General features: G+C 33.9%; 1 protein-coding gene across 4 annotated transcripts in view; it reads right to left on the minus strand.

The window, feature by feature from the left end:
- LOC128213471 (inactive tyrosine-protein kinase transmembrane receptor ROR1-like) overlaps positions 1-22,610 on the minus strand; it is a 155,780-nt gene that overhangs the window by 50,388 nt on the left and 82,782 nt on the right. Inside the window, exon 1 of one of the 4 annotated variants that reach the window (XM_052919199.1) lies at positions 4,841-6,051. The exons of the other annotated variants lie outside the window; for them this stretch is intronic. Within the exon in view, the coding sequence (XP_052775159.1) occupies positions 4,841-4,923 (83 nt within the window). The 5' untranslated portion in view covers positions 4,924-6,051. Of the gene's footprint in view, positions 1-4,840; positions 6,052-22,610 lie in introns of those variants that run through there. 4 annotated transcript variants of the gene reach the window in all.

Raw genomic sequence — 22,610 nt, forward strand, 5'->3', positions numbered from 1 at the left:
TGAAAGGGATGTATTTATTTACTGAATGTCAAAGAGTGGTAATTTTTAACAAGAATCAAAGGGAAGTTATATTAACTGAATCTAAGGGAACTTATTTTTCTTTAATATACAGAAAGTTTTTTTTGCCAAGTGCAATTTCTTAGCAAACTAGAGGGAACATGAACTTTAACTCTTTCAAATATATTGTTTATAATATAGGTGAACAAGAGCTAATCTGCTATAAATCACTTAAGATGGTACTATCTTATTCGGTTTAAGTGCAAACAAGTAACTGCTGGTGTAATATACAGGTTGACAAGTCAACTCAGCAATAACATCAATTTCATAATTTCTCAGGATCCTGTTTTACATGTCCTGTTTAGTTTGTCAGCCGTTGCACAATTAGGCTGCAGCTGAACATTGTGATGTATAAGAAATGCAATACAAGTTGACATTCGCTGCTCATTGAGATATTTTTCATAGCAATTCTGTGGGCTATTTCCCCTGCTTGCCACAATTAATTACATGTGTGCGATGCACGTGCAATCCTCTCATAACATGAGAAATGGCTATCCCTGAGGTGCGCAGAGATATTAATAATTATATTCTTGATATTTCTCCTCTATTATTTGCATTTTTTATTTATTGCTTCATGACTTTGAAAAAATAACAAATATGCTCATTTATTAAATTGTATTTGCGCTACTTGATTCTAATATCAGTCTCTCTTATCAAAACTTCCCAATGTCATTCAATATTTTTCACATTTGTTAGTTGCAATCAAGACTAAATTGATTATACATTTCAATAAATCTTTGAAAATTTAAACATAATCATTGACTTTTGTGTCCGAGTCACAAAGGCGAAACCATTTAAAAGACATAAACTGTATCAGAATTATTTATCCTTGGTTTGAAACCACAAAACTTTTCATAATTTAACATTTTTTCCAATCAATTAAGCAAACATATTTAACCTCTTGTGCTTAAATTACTGCTCAGCAAATTAAAATAACAGATTCATGTTTTATGAAAGGGTGAAAATTTGATTAAATAATTGTATACTATATGATGTCATATTGGCAATTAAACATAAAATCAGTGAAATGAATGTTCAGGAAAGACCTGGGTGTCACCAAGTTCAAGATTGAAATGACCTTTAATTATTTTTTTCATAACATTTTCCGCCCATTTAAATAAAGAAGACTATTATAACTGCATGGCAAAGTTAAACCATTTCAATATGAATATAAATCTAGCATGCAAACCTCCGTAGACACTATCGATAATCTTTGCGTAACATGCCACACACCAAAAACAAAAAAGGCGTTCAAATGTGGAATCCCGGTCTATAACAGTCACATTGTTTTCAATGTGTTAAGTCAACTTTGGGCGATCCCAGCGATATTGCTTTGTTAGCGCTCTTCCATTAAGGTTATGATAACGTCGTTGATAAAAAACATTTTTTACAATTTTGACAGGCCCATTCAGTAGCGTTTAAACCAATAAATTTTCAATACTATGACATTTTGCCTTTAAAAGATTTTCTATGAGAAAGTGCGCAAGCTCAAATTCGAAATTGATTTGGTCCACAATTGACAAAGTATCGATGCTTAAATTTATGACAGCATTTCAAAGACCATCCAATTTATGTGTTAATCATTATGATAAGACATGAAAGAACAGTGGCAGATACAAAACTTCCAGAGTTCCTTATCTGACGAATTCTCACACAGTTTTCACATAAATCTTTAAAATAAACCTCTAAACTGACAAATATCACATATTATTGCCATAATTTACAAACATGGTAAATAATAATGGTAGGAAAACGACAATCATTGAAAACAGAGCTAAATTTTCTATATTTTGAGGGGTGCATACAACACTGTAGTAAGTCCTTCTACACATTTACATAGTTACTACAGTCTTTCAGGCACGGCTTGATTTATTGAAATGTCCAAACAATGGTAGAGTGAAACTGAAAAAAATACTGAAAGCTGTCTTAAGACGGGAACTTGCATATTGAAATGTTTCCTCTTTTATCATTTCGATACTTTCTACTATATATAAACTAATTAATTCCTGGTCACACTGTCAGTTCATGTAAGCATCTAATAAGCCAGGTGCAATACACATGTATCATGTCATTTTTAAGTGAGGTCTTTATTACACTGCAAGCCTGCCTGCTAGATATAAATGCTGATTAAATGGTTTTGTTAAGCAAAGATGCACAATAAAAGTTATTTGAGATTTGGTCAGCATGTGCTCTTCTATATCTGGCATAATTCTTTTTAATTTTTATTTTCTAATTAAACTTGGTATAAAATGATGAACTTAACTAAAACGGAAACTGTGTTATTGCATGGGTTTAAATAACTATTAAAACTAGTTGTCTGTATTAATAAAAATATTGCCTATGCATTATATTTAAGGTATATTTAATTATCTTTTTTTTTTCAATTATGGAATGGAATGGGCTTAAATATCTTAAATACAGCAGCAAATATATGGTACAGATTTTTATAGAATTAATTATTATATGAGCATTAAATAAAAAACACACACAGTTCTTTAAATAATTCAAAAACTTATTTCAGGAAAACTGCATGAAAATGAAAGAAAAGCAGAAAAAACTAAATTAACATTAGACAATAAAATAGTTAGTAGGTGTAATAGAATGGGTTAGCCTACATTCAGTTTGAAAGTTTCTGATGTGCCTTAGAATCAACCATGGTTCCTCCAAAATGTCAATCAACAAAACCGATAACAACACTGGGTTAAGGTAAATAAAAAAAAATCACCTGAATGTGCAGATTTTGAATTTCAAGATCGAAACAATGCCTCTAATTTGAACAATTAATAGCCTCATCTTCCATAATAATGCATGTGACTGTCTCCTGCATGCTTCCAATGATTATAAATGATGCTCCTCCATGCAGTTTCTAATTTACCAAGTGAATTATTCAAGAGCCATTAAGAGAATTTGAAATTGTTCAAGAACATTTAAATTGAATACCGTTCAAGAATTGAAACTCGAATATTGAATGTCTTTTGTTGTATTTTTTTAAATGTGAAAATGATGGAAATTATTTTAACAAGTACTTGAACCAACTGCAGCATGCATATAAGCATTATATATGTTATGTGTTATATTATTATAATTTTATTTTTTTCGCATTTTATTCTAAAAAAATTCAGGTTGATTGAATATATAATGGTTTAACTTATAATATCATGTAACGAGAAGCTAATGTAATGTTTAAGTTACATAAATAAATATTTTGAATCTTGAATCTTGATTAAATAAAACTTGATGTTAAATTTCATAGAAAATCCAGTATTTCGAAGTCATTAAAGCTTATTTATGAATGATATTTCATTGGTCTTATAAAATATTGTCATTAACAAGAGCCCTCTTTAGCCTTCTGCAATAAATTGTCAGTAAGTTCATAAATTACAAATGTCATAAAATAAAAGAATTCAGTAAAAGTGGTATAAATTATCTTGATTTCACATTGTATCGGGTCTTAATGGTTGTAATTACGGAGAAAAGACATATCTTTTACATTTGAAATGATATGTAACTCGGCCTCACCATGATGACATGGTAATTAATTTCCTTCCATTTAACAATTAAGTTTTTCACTTAAAATTCCTTTAATCATTTGGAAAGAATTTGCATGTGTATACATTTTACCACAATATTTGTTTTAAGAAAAATGTACGATTCAACTTAAGTTCCAATGATATAGTAATAATTGCAAAAGGTACAAAATGTAATATACACATTGTAATGTTACATTTTTTTTTTGAATGTTATTGTCCAAATGTTTAAAGGAGAATGACTGTGTAACAATTCTCAGTAATTGCAATTTGGATATTTTGAGCCAAAAAAGTAAATAATACCTGAGTATGTTACAGTCGGACAGGAAAAAATAAAACCAAATTATTTTTGGAAAACATATTTGGAAAACGTATGCATTCAAGTATATATCTATTCGGCAGTAAAATCATGAAAACCTTCATGATTGTGGGGGGTATGGGCCAGGGGGACACCAGATGTCTGAACATGTCCCTAATTAACACCGTCCCGCCTCCCAAAATGGAAATTCTAGAATCCCCTGACACCATTGTTTTTCTGACAGAAATGATCAATTCTCCCCCAAAACACGACCATTCAGCTATTATGCTGGTCTTGATGGTAATTAAACAGAGAGTTGAGACTATTTTTTACTATTGATCGGTGTCAAAACATTTTTATTCACTGGAAAGTATGGGAGATTTACTTATTTTTGCTGGGAGTGAGGTGTCAAAATTATATAGCTATTGGCACATAGATTACTGTCTGAAGTGTCACATCTAGGTACACAAATGTCACGTGACACTCATAGTTTTTATATCTATATGCAACAGAAATTATTAACATCAATATTTATTACATATAGTTAATTTGAAAGAAGACCATTATTTCAGAGTGCTGCCATTTGAAACCCCATGCGTGGAAAACACTGCCATAACAGCAATTTTTCCTACAAACTTTAAACCTTTATCTATCAAAATAAATAAAAAGCCATATGTCTCTTTCTGTTTATTCTTATATACTGTAAGAAATTCTGGCCATTATACCTATTCCTACTGAAAATAGAAAACTTTATGTTACTAGAAGATCCATAATTCCCGAAGGGTAAAATGCCAAAAAAACACCTTAAACTGCTATATTGAAACCTCTGTTTACAATTGAACCCAACGTCAACTTTAAGCCAATTTTCCATAATTTGATCTAGCAACAACTCATTTCCCCTGCATTCAGTAGAGGGAAACTATAAAATTATATCAATTATTAACAAATATTGACTTACTTGATGAACCCGTTGAAGTCTGAGGAGCATAGGTCCACAAATAAAATCACAATAGAGCCAAAAACAGCTGTTAGCTTCTTCATTTCACATACTTATATGAATGTACCACGAAAAGGCTTAATCCAGAATGAGCTTTAACTTTCAATTAAAACAAACAAACAACTTGTAAATGTTTTTGTTTCATTTCACATTTACCATAAAACAATATGAACTGATATGTTATGCTTTTTGCAAAGATTCAATTACATAATCCATTAAAATGTCAACATTTGACCATAAAACATTTACTATTAATAAGTGGGCTTTTCTTATTTTTTAGGCTTAAAACAATTGCCATATTCACATGTTTTACATCCGTTTTATGTGTCACAAAATTCTTTACTATTTAGACATGGCCATTCCAGCACCATTAAAATCATTTTGTCGACCACTCCAAGAAAGGAAAACAAACTTTTCGATTATTTATTTTCGTGTCATAAAAGTGTTATCCAAGCAGGCATTTTTATTTTTCTCCTGTAGTTAAATTTTACGCCATGAATGAATCACTCTCACAAACGCTTTCTTTCAATTGTCAAGAAAATACAAATTTCCCCTGGTTTTTGCATCACTCTTATTGTCTCATATTTTTCTATATTGATTGTTCCTGTATAGAGAGTATGTCTGATTCCTCAATATTGTTTTTCTTTTTCTTTCTTCAGCATTAACTTCATTATTCAAATGACATTCTTCATGTTTCTTCAATTTTCTGCTAAATTAAACATTCCTGTTATTTTATATACCTAAATTTACTTAATTTTCTCACAAACAGGTTTTAATGCCTTTTAAATGTCAACCAAATGTATCACAGTAATTCCAACAAATGACCCCTGAAGTTCTTTTCCAATTCAATACAATTCACCCTAAACCACATCACCAACCACAATAATGTCCGGACAACGATGTTTAACCATTTACTACTTCTTCAGTGAACTGGGCTAATACTACTGCCTCTCCATGTCTAATGATTTTATCCTTTTATCCACAATACTACTACATACATTAGAGCAACTAAAAAAGCCACAGTAGAAGTACACTACTTCAATTTCCACCTTGCGAAGACGGAGTCACTAGCAAGTCAATAACATTGGCGAGATAGGCATAAGACAAGTCCAGTAGGGCTTTAACGCAAGAAGATAATGTGCCGGTTAAACAGTAACCTACCACTGTGTTTCTATGTTCCCGATGTTACGACTATTTCCAAACCATTATCAAGACATTTTCCTGTCTTTTATGCGCTTATTATCCGATCAAGAGACATTTCCAATATGGAAAAAAATATCTCGCCTTTAACAATAAGCAGAGTGCTGTAGGATACACAGTCTCTAGTGATATTTATATGAGCTTTACCCTTTATTACTTCTTAGACCCACAGGAATTTCTCGGAAAAAAATCATAGAAAAACAGTTAATCAAAATTAACTACCCCTGTTCAACTTAATCATGGAATATGATAAATAATCGTAAGGGATCATGAACATATATTGATAAAAATGTCTTAACCATGTACAAGTTAAGTTTCGTATACTGAACAGGTGACTGTTCCGTAATAGAAAGTTTTCCGTTATCTTAATTAAACTTTTAACAGACAGACAGATGTTTGGGGTGCGATATCTCAGAGATGATATATGTAATATCATATATGGGGGTTTTCTTATATGATGAAAGAAACGTCTCAACTACTGTTACTCCAGTTTCTAGGTGCCTGATTGGCTTTCTTCTTTCCAGGAACATTATAGCTGCACTCTCACAGATTTACCATTTTGATAACTTATTTATTTTTTGTCTTGGAATGAGCCAATTTTTGCTTAAATATCTGCAAACCATTTGGTATAAGACTGCTGATAAAAGATCAGATAGCAGATTTTCATATTTCTATTCGAAATTTAATGTTTATGGCTAAAAGTGTTACTAACGGTTTTAGAAAAATGCAGAAAGCATAATTTTTTTAATTTTAAAATCTTTGATCTGATTTTTGTCAGCAGTCTAATATAACTGGTTTCCACGCACACTCACATACATTGGCTCGTTCCAAGACAAAAAAGAAAAAAAGTTGTCAAAACATTTAATCTGTGAGAGTGCAGCTTTAAACAAATTATGCACCAGTCAATTGTAACCACGGGGCCCCCAGGTCTGGGTGTATCCCGGGGATAGCCGGGGAAATGGGCCGTGTTTTTACCTTTCAGGTGGCCCCGCAGTGCCGGGTGAATGCGGTGGTTTTGTCTTCGCTTTAAATATAGCGGGGAATGGGCCTTACCTGGGGTCCCTTGGGTGCGGGGGCATTTGGCGGGAATTTTACCATCTGTTCGTCCCTGCAGGGCGGAGATTTTAGCCAGGGTTGGCTGGACCGAAAGTCAAAGTCCCCGCTATTCCCCGGACCTGGGGGGGGGGGGGGGGGGGCGTGGTTACAATTGACTGGTGCATTAAATGAAATGATTTGTTTTTAATGTAGGTTCATCAGGTTAAGTCATCTCATATCAGAAAACAGTTTGATGTTTTTAACAACTCAACTCAAAATATATAAAATAATTGATAATGTAACCATTGCTACAAAGTGGAAACAAACATGCAAAATACAATCTCAGAAAAACAGAGTTGTGCTCCTTGCAAAATTATTAGACAGTTATTTCCCTTGAATATGGAAACATCAGTTCCTGTAATTTTTTCTCAACAAAGAGATGAGTATGAATGCAATTAATGATCAAAAACTCGATGTGTCCAATTTTTGGATGTCCATGCTGAGATGTCAAGAGTGATTAAAATTTGTGGGCCAGGAGTGTTGGCAATTGGACACCTTGGAACATGCCCCCATACCGGGCAGGACATCAGCTCTGACATGCTCTCAAATTATCCCCATCTGTGTGCCAGGAGTAGCACTTATTGTAACAGCTTAAATAGTCTTCATAAACTGATATATTTTCTTGTCAGTTTTGATAAATGCTAAAAAATTAGGACTGAAGTGATAATAAATTATATTCAAGTAGCCTTTGTTATTTCAACAACAGACTCGCAGTTATTAGACAGAATACAGGCCTGTGAGTTTGAACAATTATGGAGGTCCATATCAAAGGCTTCCAAGAAATCTACAAAATAATCCATATTTTAAGTGTAGAGAGAATTTTCTATATATGCACAGAGATCTCAAATTTCAGTTCATCAGGTCATGTCTTAAACAAGGACCATTAATCATGTTAATTCTCCTAAAATACAAACATACCCCCACATGAACTTACCTTTATTTCCATCTCAAATCAAATAGCAGGATCATTTTAGGTGATCCTTCAATCATAGAGGTGTCAGCTATAAACTAATTAGCCATGTCTGCATGGTTATTTTGCTGTCCACTTTACCCCTGTATGGTATCACTTTTCCTTTAATCTATATAAAAACACTCCTGGAATGACTACCTTCACGAAATTTCAATCTATGCTCTCACCTGAGACCTCTAAACAGTGAAATATGCCAAATAAATCATCGTGATTAAGGATGGAAGTGTGAAACTACAGTAAAATGATATTGTTGCTGTTTGATGCAATATTTTATGCATATTTGCAGACAAATAGTGAACCTCACTTGGAATGTGACAATCAAGAGAGTATTGAACTACATTTTTGAACTGGATTATATTTAAAGCTTAAAATATAGTGAAATCCCACTTGAGTCCATTTTCAGGGCAGGTATCCTTTTTGAAAGGCCAGGGCTCGGGCTTCATCCCTTAACGTTTTGGTTGAGAATTGCAGGCATCTATCTTTCACAGTCCTATAGGTAAACTTGATAATGTATATATAATGTGGAACTGTTTTTTCCCTTTGGGTACTCAAGTGAACATGTAGGTTGTAAGGGATTATCTTCTCTACTAATTGTTTACATTATTCTCCTCATAAAGATGTCTTTAATTTACACAAAACATTGATTTATACTCTGTTATAAGAGCCAGATTACCAATTTACCATATTTTAAAAACTGTTTATGATGCTTCTATAGATTTATTTATATATATCTTAACCTTCTGGTATTTATTCTACAGGAAATAACAGTAAATGGCTACTTAACTATTTGAGCAATTCAGAAAGGTTAAAGGTCAGTCACTTAAGAGCTATAAAATGGTCAATATATATGGCCTGGAATTAATTAAACTGGGTTTTCCCATGCCGGTACAATAAAAGGTGAATTTGGAGCTATTGAAACTGATGTAACAGTCCAATAACTCTATTGTTTCCGAAGTAACATGTTACAACGGCTTAATTTTGTTTGTACTGGAGGATTAGGTTGGGAAAACCAGAATAGCTGTAATTCCGGGCTTAAACTATTTAGCCAAAACCCTTTTATTTGTGGACATGATTTTTTGCTATTTGTATAAAAATTGCCATAAAAAATATTATTCTGTATGTCTAATAATGATGGACTCAGAGTTTAATTGAATTATGTACCAAGGTTTTAGGCGTAAAACCATTTCATTGTGTACTTTTAAGAAGGCGGTAACTTAAGAAATAACTTAATTAATTGTAAGAGAAGTGCTCTGGAGTCATATAAAGTGTTTAGACATCAGATGACAAATACAATTTTCAACAAAAAGTCAGATGAAAATTGAATAACTTTATTCCTAAGGGCTTAAAACATTTACCTTTTCACACTGGAACCTGAACTCCACCATTTAAGATTATTTTTTGTGAGCTCAAGTCAATTATTCTTATTTGAATGAAAAATGAAGATGACATCTATTCAATAAAATTTAAATTGACAGTTGATAAATATATCAGTCTTGGCAAATATAAAACCAGTTTCAAATTTACTGTTTCCATGAAAATAAAACCAGTAACTGTTTTTGAAATACTCTATTTATGAAGAATAAATATATTAATAAATTGAGGTATTTCTTGTGATCTTTGATATAAGTAATAAAACTTTTCATTTTTAGAAGATTTCACATTAAGTTTTCAAAATAATGTAATAAATTTTAGAAGTTTTGATTTGAAAGTCTAGAGTTCACACAAATGTTGCAAGTACTCTGCCAAAATGCCGTAAATGTCATAATAAATGTAGTAGCAATTTTTATCATTTTACAACAGAGAATTTTTTATCTAACTTTAGAGGGTCGCCTATTCATTTTACTAGGTGTTTGTGGTTTATGAATCATGTCATATTGTCGTATAGCTTGGTCATTCTTCTGGCTGGTAAGTGTGCTCCTAGCTACTGAGGTCTCTGTTGGTCTCCATTCTGGTAACTAAGTCTTTGTTCTTGTAACTAAGTATCTATTTTGGTATTTACTTAGTCTCAGTTTTGGTAACTAAGTCTCTGTTCTGATAACTAGGTCTCTGTGGTGGTTATGAAATCATGTTCTGGTTATTAAGTCTCTGTTCTTTGTTCTGGCTTAGTTAAATGAGGTCTCTTTTCTGGTAACTTAGTCTCTGTTCTTGTGACTACATCGCTGGTATGGTTACTTAGTCTTAGTTTTGGGCTTTGCTTTTGCTATTTAGGTCTATTTAGCTCTAGCAACCTTATTCCTACTGGGGTATCTTATGATTCTGGTAACCGATGTCTCATCTTGCAATTGTGGTCACTTGTCTGGCTACTGAGGTCTCTGGTCTGGCTACTGAGGTCTCTGGTCTGGCTACTGATGTCTCTGGTCTGGCTATTGAGGTCTCTGTTCTTGCTCCTGAGGTCTCTGCTCTGACTCCTTATGTATCTGTTCTGGCTACTGAGGTCTCTGGTCTGACTCCTTATGTATCTGTTCTGGCTACTGAGGTCTCTGGTCTGACTCCTTATGTATCTGTTCTGGCTACTGAGGTCTCTGGTCTGACTCCTTATGTATCTGTTCTGGCTACTGAGGTCTCTGGTCTGACTCCTTATGTATCTGTTCTGGCTACTGAGGTCTCTGTTTATTGCTCCTAGTGTCTCTGTTCTGGCTCCTGGTGATCTATTCTTGTTCCTGAGTTCTCTGATCTTGCTCCTGAGGTCTCTGTTCTGGCTTCTGAGGTCTCTGTTCTTGCTCATGAGGTTTACTGAGGTATATGTTCTGGCTACTCAGACATCATTCTGTTCTGTTGCAATTGAGGTCCTCTGGAAATTTAGTCTTTGTTTGGTCACTGAGGTCTCTGTTCTGGTATCTGACATCTCATGTCTGGCTATTGATATCATCCAGTCCAAGTTACTTTGGTATCTGTTCTAGACACTAAAATTCCTTTTGTCATAATCAAGATATTCTTGTATTGGTATATTGTGTTATTTTCTCATTTTAAAGAGATTGAGTTTAAAATGAAATTATTTTATATCTATGTCATTAAATCATGGCCAGTTTTTTGTGGTAATTTTGGTATTCATTCTTATAATACAGGTCTCTATTCTAGTGACTTGGGTCTATTTTCTGGTAACATGAGTCTCTATTCTAGCGACTTGGGTCAAATTTCTGGTAACTTGGGTCTCTATTCTAGTGACTTGGGTCAAATTTCTGGTAACTTGGGTCTCTAATCTAGCGACTTGGGTCTATTTTCTGGTAACTTGGGTCTCTATTCTAGCGACTTGGGTCAAATTTCTGGTAACTTGGGTCTCTATTCTAGTGACTTGGGTCTCTGTTTTTGGTCATACTGGTTTCTGTGTCAATGTTGTGAGATACCTTAATGCTGTAAGTTTGTCAAGGTGCATTAAGCATGTCATTAATGGTAACGAAAAGGTATAATGCAGCTAGGATCAGAAAAAATCTTATATTGCATCAGGAGGTGTATATCTTCTTAGAAAATAGACAGAATGGCCAATAACAGGCAGTATTTCTTCTAATGACTGACAGGTTCTGGGTAGATATACAGCCAAACAGGTGCCAGGCAGTTTGTTTATGCCTGATTTACAACATAAGCCTGTAATTTGACATTGGAAAAAAGTGAAAAATGCCATACAGTTTGGAATATATCACAATTAATTCTGATTTTGTTTATCAGTTTGCTGAAATATGCCTGGATGGATATTCTCCAAAATTTTATGACCAGATTTGATACATGTACATTTCAGACAAAAAGGTCATAAATAGTATAAAAAACATGTTTGCAGTTAGAATGTGTATAACTATTATAATGTGCAAATAAGCATTTTTGTTCAAAACATTGACTTTAGGCTGATGGCACGCACATTATTGATAACTGGAAGACGGTGAATCATCCCCACCCCCTGAACCTGTCATAATTAAGTAGCAGATATTTATATAAATTCAACACACAGTAAAACAATACTATGCAAATATTGTTCTTGAATATGTTCTTAAAATGCCTCAAGTAAAGGAACAAGGAAACTTCCAGGTTCATTTCAGGGCAACAGGTTTTTGTTTGTAACATAAAGAATATGGAAATAACTACATATTCTAGCATAACTACATAAATGAACATAGTGAATAGAAAGAGTGAATGTATATATCTAAGTAAATCAAACCATGCTTTTGCTGGTCAATCATGCCACAATGGCTGTCAGTCAGTAACCTAGAAAGAAGCTGAAATCACTATGGTAACATTAAAATATCAATCATTTCCGATTAATTTTCAGGTCCATTAGAAGATTTCTACCATCACAATGGTGGTACACGACATACAAAAAAGCCATTTAAATAATGTTTCTCAGCACCTCTTATTGTTGCTAAAATGCCGCTATTTCTCAAAACTATGGCTCACATTATTCAATACAAGGCCAATGTTAAAAGGCATAAAATGTCTCCATAATTATACATTGGCTGCAAAATAATAGTTTAATGCCCACAGAAGGTGTGCAAAGAATTTCATCCTTTCAATTTCCATGAAATATGACACCATTGATTTGATTATTTGCTATTATTCACAAAATTCAAGTCATTTATAAGACATCCAAGTTAAATTAAGTCATCTATTAGAGCTGTAAATTTCAAAACAGAGACTTTGGTACAAACCTGATATTTCACTCTTTTTTTTAGAAAATCTATCTCAGTATGCAAATTCTTTGACAGATACACAAGCAGATAAATTTTCAAAGGAGGTCAAATATCAGACTTCTTTCCACATAAATTGCTTATCAAAATTGGAAAAAGTTTTATAAGCAATGGACATTCAGATGTCATAAGATCTAAAACATGTACTTAGTAAGAAATCTGAATGTAGATAACCAAGAATGTTATGAACATTATGTTCTACTACATATACTTTAATAAACAAAAATCTGGGTGGAGGGGTGAATATCCTGTTAATGATTGTTTACATAATAAACTGTACGATCTGTAAAAACAATGGCACCAACACCGAGATGTTTTGGCGTCAAACCAGCCATTGGTTTCAGACATTCTCCAGAAGTATGCATCTTTTTAATGGTTGCCTCCCTTGCTTTCAGATTTATCATTTTTTATTAAGTCCCTTTCTTTCTAAAATTCATGACCAACACTAGTGTACTGTATTCACACTGTATGTAATTTAAAATTGTATTATATTACAAACTGGAATGACATATACAACTCATTTTAACATTGTTTACCAAAAATAAATATTTTTAAGTAATTGAAGTAGTAATATGATTACCCCCCTTTCATTGAGAACAAAAAAGGCATGTTAAAGTGCTGGATTTTAATGATTAATACATATAGGGAAACACTTATTTATTTACTTGAAAGCATAAAACACTGTAACAAACTATATACGGGAGAGTTTTACAAGCAGTGGCAACTGCAGGTGACAGGGTGCATCCAGGTACCATGGGTTGCTTGATACTAAAGTGGTAAATAACAGCAGGAAGAACAAGATCCCTAAGAAAAAAAGCATGTGATACATCTGCACATCCCTCTGTACTTATAAAAGAATATTTGCAACTGTACAATCTCCAAGCAACAACGACCATAGAGCCCAGACTTCTGACCTTGAGACTTCGGGTATAATCCCCACTGTACTGCATGAGACTCATGCTACAATTCTGTTGCTGTCAAAATAGTGAGCATAAATGAACCGTCTGACACTCCTGCTGTGCCTGAATATCACGGGACACTCATTATTTTCACCCACATTTTTTTTTTTTTGCTGGCAAGCTCTACAAAGAGAGCCATGTTCCATGTTCATTTGACACTCTCTGCCAAGGTCTCTTGTTTTGAATTGATAGAAAGTATGTGCACTAAGAAACCACTGCTAATAAAGCAATCCTAGTTTTAAAGAAGATCATGATGTCATTAAATTAATTTCTGTTTTTCTACTTTGAGAATATCGCTTTGTACCTTATTAAACTTTTAATAAGTACACGTCTAATCTAGGAATATCGGTCATTAAGGACTCCTAAGCAAGGTCTGATTAATGAGCGATAAAACAAGGTGAGATATTACATGACAAGTTTTTAATGATGATGAGCATATTGGAAATCAGAGATATCATTTAGTCCTGCAATCAGCATTTCACCACATTCCTCTGAGGGACTTGAAAAAAATCAATGCACATAAGCAGTTTTTTCTGCCATATCTGCAAATAGTATTTTTTCATAACAAAAAATTATGTACAATCTAGACATATGCTTCTTCTACCTGTCCACAGAAGAGAGAATGGAGAAAAGGAAATATTTCTATTAAGTTTTATTGTAGGCATATTAATATAGGGCCTAAAAAAATATGTTTGGTTAGGGTAACATCCTTTTCAAAAATAGGTAGGGTAGGTAATTTTTTTTATTTTTTTTATTATTAATATTGGGTTTATATAAGAATGTCATTTTTTATTTAAGCAGAATGGTGTTATCTTCTGTACAAGCATTTAAGGTTTTAAACTACATATTGAAAAAGAATTAAAAAAAATAATTATTTTTTTCAGTTTTTCAATTTTTTTTCAAACTGACTATAAAAACGGTAGGGTCGGCGCCTATTCCGTAGGTAGGGTCTGGTTACCCGAACCAAATGTATTTTTTTATTAGGCCCAGATAATAATGATACTGATACATAAATGTATGCCATAGCACACCAAGTTCTTGTCATTTTAACCATTAAATGGTCAAAATCATATCGCATATCAAACACGCAGTATATTTATTTCTAGCTACAGTCTACCATGACATGATTGCATACTTGTTTTTACCCTTTTTTTTCTAAAAATGCCTTTTAAAAAAGATCCATTGATAATGTACAAAAAGTTTGAATTAGGAGCGAACGAAGCACTATCAATTAATAGGAATGGTTCAACATCGGTGACCAGAGAGATCGAAAGAGACACCAGTGCCAACCACAATTAGTTCAGAAACCGAAAGGTTAAATATTTGCAATAACCAAATTTATATGTTAAACAAACATTCCGTGTCAGCTACAAGCAAACGTTTCGTTGCGGTAGCACTAATCAGGTGACTTGTTGATGATCGTACATATAATCAACTCAATAAAGTTTAAAAAGGGGATGATCAAGAAAAATGTTTTGGGCGAGAAAAGGCAATTTAACAAGGCTGACAGAATTAAAACTCAAAAATAACATGTCACCTCCACAACTCCTTGTCCTCACCCCAACATCAATGTCTGTTAAATGGCAACATAACTAGTTCAGTATGAACATGTTTATGTATACTTCTATCCTGTGGTCAGCTTTTGACAAACTATTCATTCTCGGAGACCAATGATGGGCATTTTACTTAATTACGGCTACTGCGCCACCAGCCTCTCGCAGCTTCCAACCAACATAGGTGTAAAGGGAGCTAATTAACGGCACTTTACGACCGCAGGGACTTACAAATATGGTCAACGTACAACAACGATCAATATTTAATGACCTTTACCACTTCCTGGTAGGATTAGTAATGAAGGTTTATACTGGACCCTGTGTTTTCTCATACTGGGAAATACGAATTGCAGTGCCTTTAGTTTTAGCTACTATTAACCGTCTTTCAGGAAATATTAAGAGGCAAACTGATAAATCTTTCATTATTATACATTGTGTTTTATTCCTAAACAGGAAATAAATGTTTAGTACAATGACAATATCGGGCAAAGTACAAGAACATTAGGTTTTGATTTGATGCGGTGTGAAAATGCAATATTAATTATTGTAGATCAATTACTAATTAGCTAACAAGTATTCATGTGAGACATGCTTTATATTGTCAATTTGAAACTACAGTAGATTAAACAATTGATCTAGTGGCATATAATCACACACATTAAACAATAGCCAGGAAACAAACAAAAACTTATAAAACTTAATGGCAATAACCCTTTTAATCATTCTCAACCTATATAAATGTATTCAACAGTTAATAGATCTTTTGTAAAATGTTCAAAGAAATAACATATTCAGTTACTGGTGTCCACGTATTGTTAAATTAAAGGTAATTTCAGCTCATCATCATTCATAACTTTGTCAGAAAATAGTAGGGCAGAGGAACAAACAGTCATATACACAAACACATACACAGATACATACGGAGACACATACACATACGCATACACATACAGATCGAGACACAGACACATACACAAACACAGACACATACACACAGGCAAACAGATGAAGAGACATCCACTGATAATTAAAATTAAGAAGCATTATGAATGTACTAAGCAGTAAAACATTATATACCATAAGTTAACGATCATTGTACCACATATATTGCATACTGAAATTATATACGTGATCACCCATAATAATTTGGGGGTTTAATGCCAGAATCTACTCAAACCTTCTATACATCAATGTTGTATGGTACCTGGCATTAAACATATGAATTATATTAATTCTAGGTTACATTAATTTCCCCACCCTGTCACCAGCAGTGCTCATTACTTAGTCTAAACTTATCATTGACTGCTCCACTGGTAAGCGATTGTCCTCAGATGACTGGTCAGCTCAGGACATGCATGAGGTCACTCTGTGGTCAAGTGGGCACTTCTTAAATACCAATACATCTCAACAACTGACCAGCAGGAAATTGGAGCCTCTCGAAAATGTTTCGTCTTTCCATGGAGCTGTATATGGTCATGTTTCTGACATTATAGGTCTGGCAGGAAAGTACAGAAGTCCAGACATTTGTAAATGGTAAGTGATTAAAGGTCCTCATTAACTGACTTTTATTGCTAAGATTTGTTTTATTTTCTGTTGTTACATCCAAGCTAGCCAATATTGTATTTAACTAGTAGTGCAATTCTTTGTTTCGGTTGAAGTTAGCCAAAATAGTTATTGATTGGTTAATTAATATTTATCCAATTGTCACTATTATCCAATCAAATCATTTCAATATGCAAGCTAGGCAAAACATAGCCTGTGGACAATTTATTTAAGAGTTACACAATTGGCTGCCAATAGTTTCATGTACATACATTTTGTATAGCTTCTGATTTTCCAAAAAATACTGTACAGAAACAACATTGTATTTATTTCATAGTGAAAACATTAACATATTCGGTTACCATTGTATTGAAAATATGGGAACAAGAGCACATTTATAACATTGAGCATGATTATTTTTCTCAAATAAGGAAGGGGCATAACTCTCCATATACCCCAGAGTGAGGGTTTCTGAAGAAAGGCTTCAATGTTCAGCTTTAAAACCCTGCCAAGATTAATGCCCCAACTTCAGAATGAAGACTTAGTGCCTATTACGCAAAATAATGACTGTTTTCAGTCAGACATGCTTCAAATTGGAGTTCAAATTCCGAAATGTTATTCCCTTTGTTTTGATGAAGAGAATCAACTTTACATAAAATGCCATATCCTTACTGATAGAAAAACTTCACAATAACAAGTTTACAGTGTCCTGGGAACATCTCAGGATATTAGCAGGCAGGAGACGAGCCATTACGTTGACAGAAACCACCATGCAATCACCCGTAATGCTCTGTAATGCTCCGGAAATGTCTACTTTATACCTACTGGGACATGGCAGGAAGATTTCATTGTGACATACTAATACTGGCTCTGATGCCATGATTACGGGAGGGATTATGGAGTACAAAAATTAGCCCTGAAGTGCACGTGATATCATTCTTCAATGAAACATAAGAATTAAAAGACGCTTTTGTTTTCAATGAAATTGTAAGAGCAAAAATGACTTTACACTACCGTATTTTGAACATATGCCACAAAAAATGACGTTACCCTATTTTAAACATATGCTATGTATTTATTGCTATAATACAGACCATTCTATCATGAAATGCAATTTTATTACGATTATACTTTTCTCCACAAATATGAAACTGCAGATGGCATCTCATTGCATTTCTGAAGACAGCTAGACACGTCTACTTCAAATAACAACTTTCAAACCGTTCAGGAATGACTAATCATTGTATTAAAAGACAAATTACAATATGCTAGATTACTTTTATATTGTATTGCTGCAATATTATTAAAGCAAAGATGGTTGCTATAGATACGGAGTCTGGAAGTCATATTTGACATATAAATCCTTGTTCTAGACTTATTTCATATGAGATGAGACAGAACTGAAATAGACCATCAATAAAACAGTAATGTAACTTAAATTAAGCTTGCACCTTTCTTAGAAATGAGATTTTCAGTCAGTACACTGAAGTTAAATAAGGCTGAAAGATCTCTTCTGATATTTTCAGTTGATATTCAAGAGGATGCTACAGCAATAACTCAGTAACTCAGATAACTGGCCAGTACTTAAAATTCAAGTTGCAGAATCACATTCCTTGGAAAAATATTTGTAACCCAGGACTCATAAGGTGAGACACAATTAAATTCTCTTGAATTATTTTATTTCAAGTCTTAATGGCTATTCCACATGCCTTGGAGATGAAATAAACAAGCAAAATGCGTCCCCAGTTTCAACAAAAAATATTCTAATTATGTGCAAATATCATGTTGTATGATGAGCACATGTCTTTCCTTGGTGACAAATCTTCTCATAACGTTATAACCAACCAATTTTTCTCCAATCAAATTATGTAAATCTCGCTGTATCAGTATCTCCAAGGGATTCAGTGACAAAATAAGTCTGTGGGAAAGCCAGTGATAGTGAGTCACAAGCGGAAGATCCTTACGGATTTGATTTACTAGTTTTGTTTTTGTCAACATGAACACTTTCTTCTGAAAATCAATTACAGTTAAAGTGAAGAAAAATAATCCTCGAAAATCCACAGTTTTTATTTTAAACTTGGGACGTTCCCAGAAGTAATAAAAGAAAATAAAGACCTCACGAGAATAAACAAAAGTGAAGTATCGAACACAATAATTATGGGAGCGTGAGGCAAAATAAGTGACTCTATGGAAATAATTGTTTACGAACAACACAAAAATAGGAGGCAATGTGAGTAATATCGTTCCCCTATAGCCAGAAGCAAGTAATCTAATACAAGAAATAAATGAAATTTCGACACAAGACCAACGCATGTGACAATATTGGGAGGAAATTATAGCCTTTACCCATCGCTCCAAATGCATTCTCAAATTTTCCATGGTAACTGCAATCATGAGTCGTATAATTGGAGTTTATTTTTTACATTTCTTCACATGTTTTTGTATGAATTGTCACCATTGAACTGTTCAATGTAGTATCAAAAGGATTAAAAAGTAAATTGTTTAGACATTACAATTTGATTAATACAATAAAAATACTTCAAATGTTTAGAGATGGATCCTAAATTTAAATAATATTTTTCAGAAAAACATACAATGAACTGTAAGAATTGACAAACACTGACCACCCAACGGTCTTTTTGCCATTAGACACAACTTTTCTAAGGGTGCTAAGAACTAGACCAATCCTATTTCCCCAAGAGTCAAGCCTCTCCGATGTGTGTTCAGTGTCAGAAGAGCGTCAGCCCTCGTACAATGAATCACATGCAAGCGGTCGTAGAATCACTCCAAATTACAAATCGATGACATTATCGGTACATCATTCCGCCATCTGAGTAGTGTTTCAATATGTTGTAATTGCGGACTTAAGCTGGGAAATCGGCGAAACATTTGCATTAGCGCTAAAAAACATGACATTTCCAAACAATGCTTGTCGACCATTATGGGCTGAAGAGGAAAACTGTATAAATGAGCTATTTTCAATAATAGTCCCATAATATCGCAAATTTTTCATTCATTTCTGACACGAGCACATGTGAAAGCTATTATACAGACCAGAAGAATGTGATGTTCAATTTGCCCGGCTTTGTGAAACTAATGAGGGAAGAAATATTTGTGACAATTTAAATGATTGGTCATTTACAATGACGACGGCATTGTCAACATGATGGGTTGAATGGCTATTTCTTTTTTAGACAAAGCATTGTATGAAAACTGTTAATATTATTGATTCCAGATAAAAATACGTAAAAAAGGACTTAAAACATCAATAGACTAAAGTAAATTTATTGCTTATATTGAATGTATATCCTTTATCTTTGATCACAGAATGAACTGAATTATTTAAGCATTCATTTTTTTCTTGCATTAACTTAATAAAGTTGTTGTTGTTGATCATCACATATCAAAGTTTTATACAATTGGCTGCTGGATGTTCACAAAAAATTGTATGAAACTAGGATAAATTGTCAACAGGATATTGTTTTCGGTTAGTTTGCACAATTAAATAATTTAATTGGTTACTATAGTATATCATTATTGGATAATATATTGACCAATTAACAAAAAATTCGGCCTACCGGTACTTTGACCAAACCAAAGAATAAAACTGCCTGCAGATATCTCAGTACATCAGGAAGCTATTTAGAATAAACTTCAAAGTGTCCAAGATCTACTCCTTATTAGCCATTGCATAACCTGAATAATTTTATTCATTACAATTAGTAAAGATTTCTCCATAGAACAATGATAATTTTCCAGCTTAACATCGTACATGTGATGCCAGATGCTGCCTTGAAACCAATTCTCCATTTGCTGATTGTTGAGCAATGGATACAAGTCTTCCGAGATAAATAAAGACATGCTTTATTCCCAAAACTTTTACAATTCTGATCTGTATGATAATCGTATGTAAATTTACTGCGGCGTCCATTTACTGGAAAACGAGGGGCATGACAATTGAACGAAGCAACGAAGATCATCTTGGCCTTGCCCCAAGATTGATTTTGGAACCCAAAGAAACAAGAGGAAAGAAAAATTAATGAGAAGAAAGTGTGCCAACTATTCAACAATATCAGTTTCTTTGACTGATTGTTTTGTACAGTTTCCAAATGTAGACAAAAACTGTGTGATGAATGGCAGCTTTAGGTGATCCATGTTTGCAAATAAATTGACTCAAATTCCACAGCACTTGAACAAGATATATATTCTCTTCATAAGATTTTTTTTCCCCAAAAAAATGAATACCGGTAAATGGCTGAAGATACACATGGGATAACAGTACAAAAATTAGCACAAGAAAAATATTATTGTAAATCTGAAGACAACTAGAGCTGTCACAGGAGTGACGAATACCCCCAAATGCCGCCTGGACACAGGAATGGCAAACCATTCCTTTGAAAAGAGGCCATAACTCCAAGGTTACTGCACACTGCATCTTCTTTTATCATGCATGTATTGTTTTATTTAAATCTGTTGAGTAATTTAGAAGTTACACTGCTGACAAGAAAAACTAGCCTTTCATGAGTTATCGTCCAGAAACCGTTTTTCTACTTTTAGTAACAGTGACCTTGACCTTGGCCCCACCAGCCCCAATATCGAACTTGACCTGTATCTTCTGATGTTACACCTGTGTACCAAAAATTGTTCAAATCTGTCTAGCCTTTCATGAGTTATCGTCCGGAAACCGTTTTTCTATTTTTAGTAACAGTGACCTTGACCTTGGTCCCACCAGCCCCAATATCGAACTTGACCTGTATCTTCGGATGTTACACCTGTGTACCAAAAATTGTTCAAATCTGTCAAGCCTTTCATGAGTTATCGTCCAGAAACCGTTTTTCTATTTTTAGTAACAGTGACCTTGACCTTGGCCCCACCAGCCCCAATATCGAACTTGACCTGTATCTTCTGATGTTACACCTGTGTACCAAACTGTATCTTCTGATGTTACACCTGTGTACCAAAAATGGTTCAAATCTGTCTAGCCTTTCATGAGTTATCGTCCGGAAACTGTTTTTCTATTTTTAGTAACAGTGACCTTGACCTTGGCCCCACCAGCCCCAATATCGAACTTGACCTGTATCTTCTGATGTTACACCTGTGTACCAAAAATTGTTCAAATCTGTCTAGCCTTTCATGAGTTATCGTCCGGAAAACGTTTTTCTATTTTTAGTAACAGTGACCTTGACCTTGGCCCCACCAGCCCCAATATCGAACTTGACCTGTATCTTCTGATGTTACACCTGTGTACCAAAAATTGTTCAAATCTGTCAAGCCTTTCATGAGTTATCGTCCGGAAACCATTTTTTTATTTTTAGTAACAATGACCTTGACCTTGGCCCCACCAGCCCCAATATCGAACTTGACCTGTATCTCCGATGTTACACCTGTGTACCAAAAATTGTTCAAATCTGTCTAGCCTTTCATGAGTTATCGTCCGGAAACCGTTTTTCTATTTTTAGTAACAGTGACCTTGACCTTGGCCCCACCAGCCCCAATATCGAACTTGACCTGTATCTTCTGATGTTACACCTGTGTACCAAAAATTTTTCAAATCTGTCAAGCCTTTCATGAGTTATCGTCCGGAAACCGTTTTTCTATTTTTAGAAACAGTGACCTTGACCTTGGCCCCACCAGCCCCAATATCGAACTTGACCTGTATCTTCTGATGTTACACCTGTGTACCAAAAATTTTTCAAATCTGTCTAGCCTTTCATGATTTATCGTCCAGAAACCGTTTTT

The sequence above is a fragment of the Mya arenaria genome, chromosome 13, assembly GCF_026914265.1.
Source record: "Mya arenaria isolate MELC-2E11 chromosome 13, ASM2691426v1".
NCBI classification, from domain to species: domain Eukaryota; kingdom Metazoa; phylum Mollusca; class Bivalvia; order Myida; family Myidae; genus Mya; species Mya arenaria.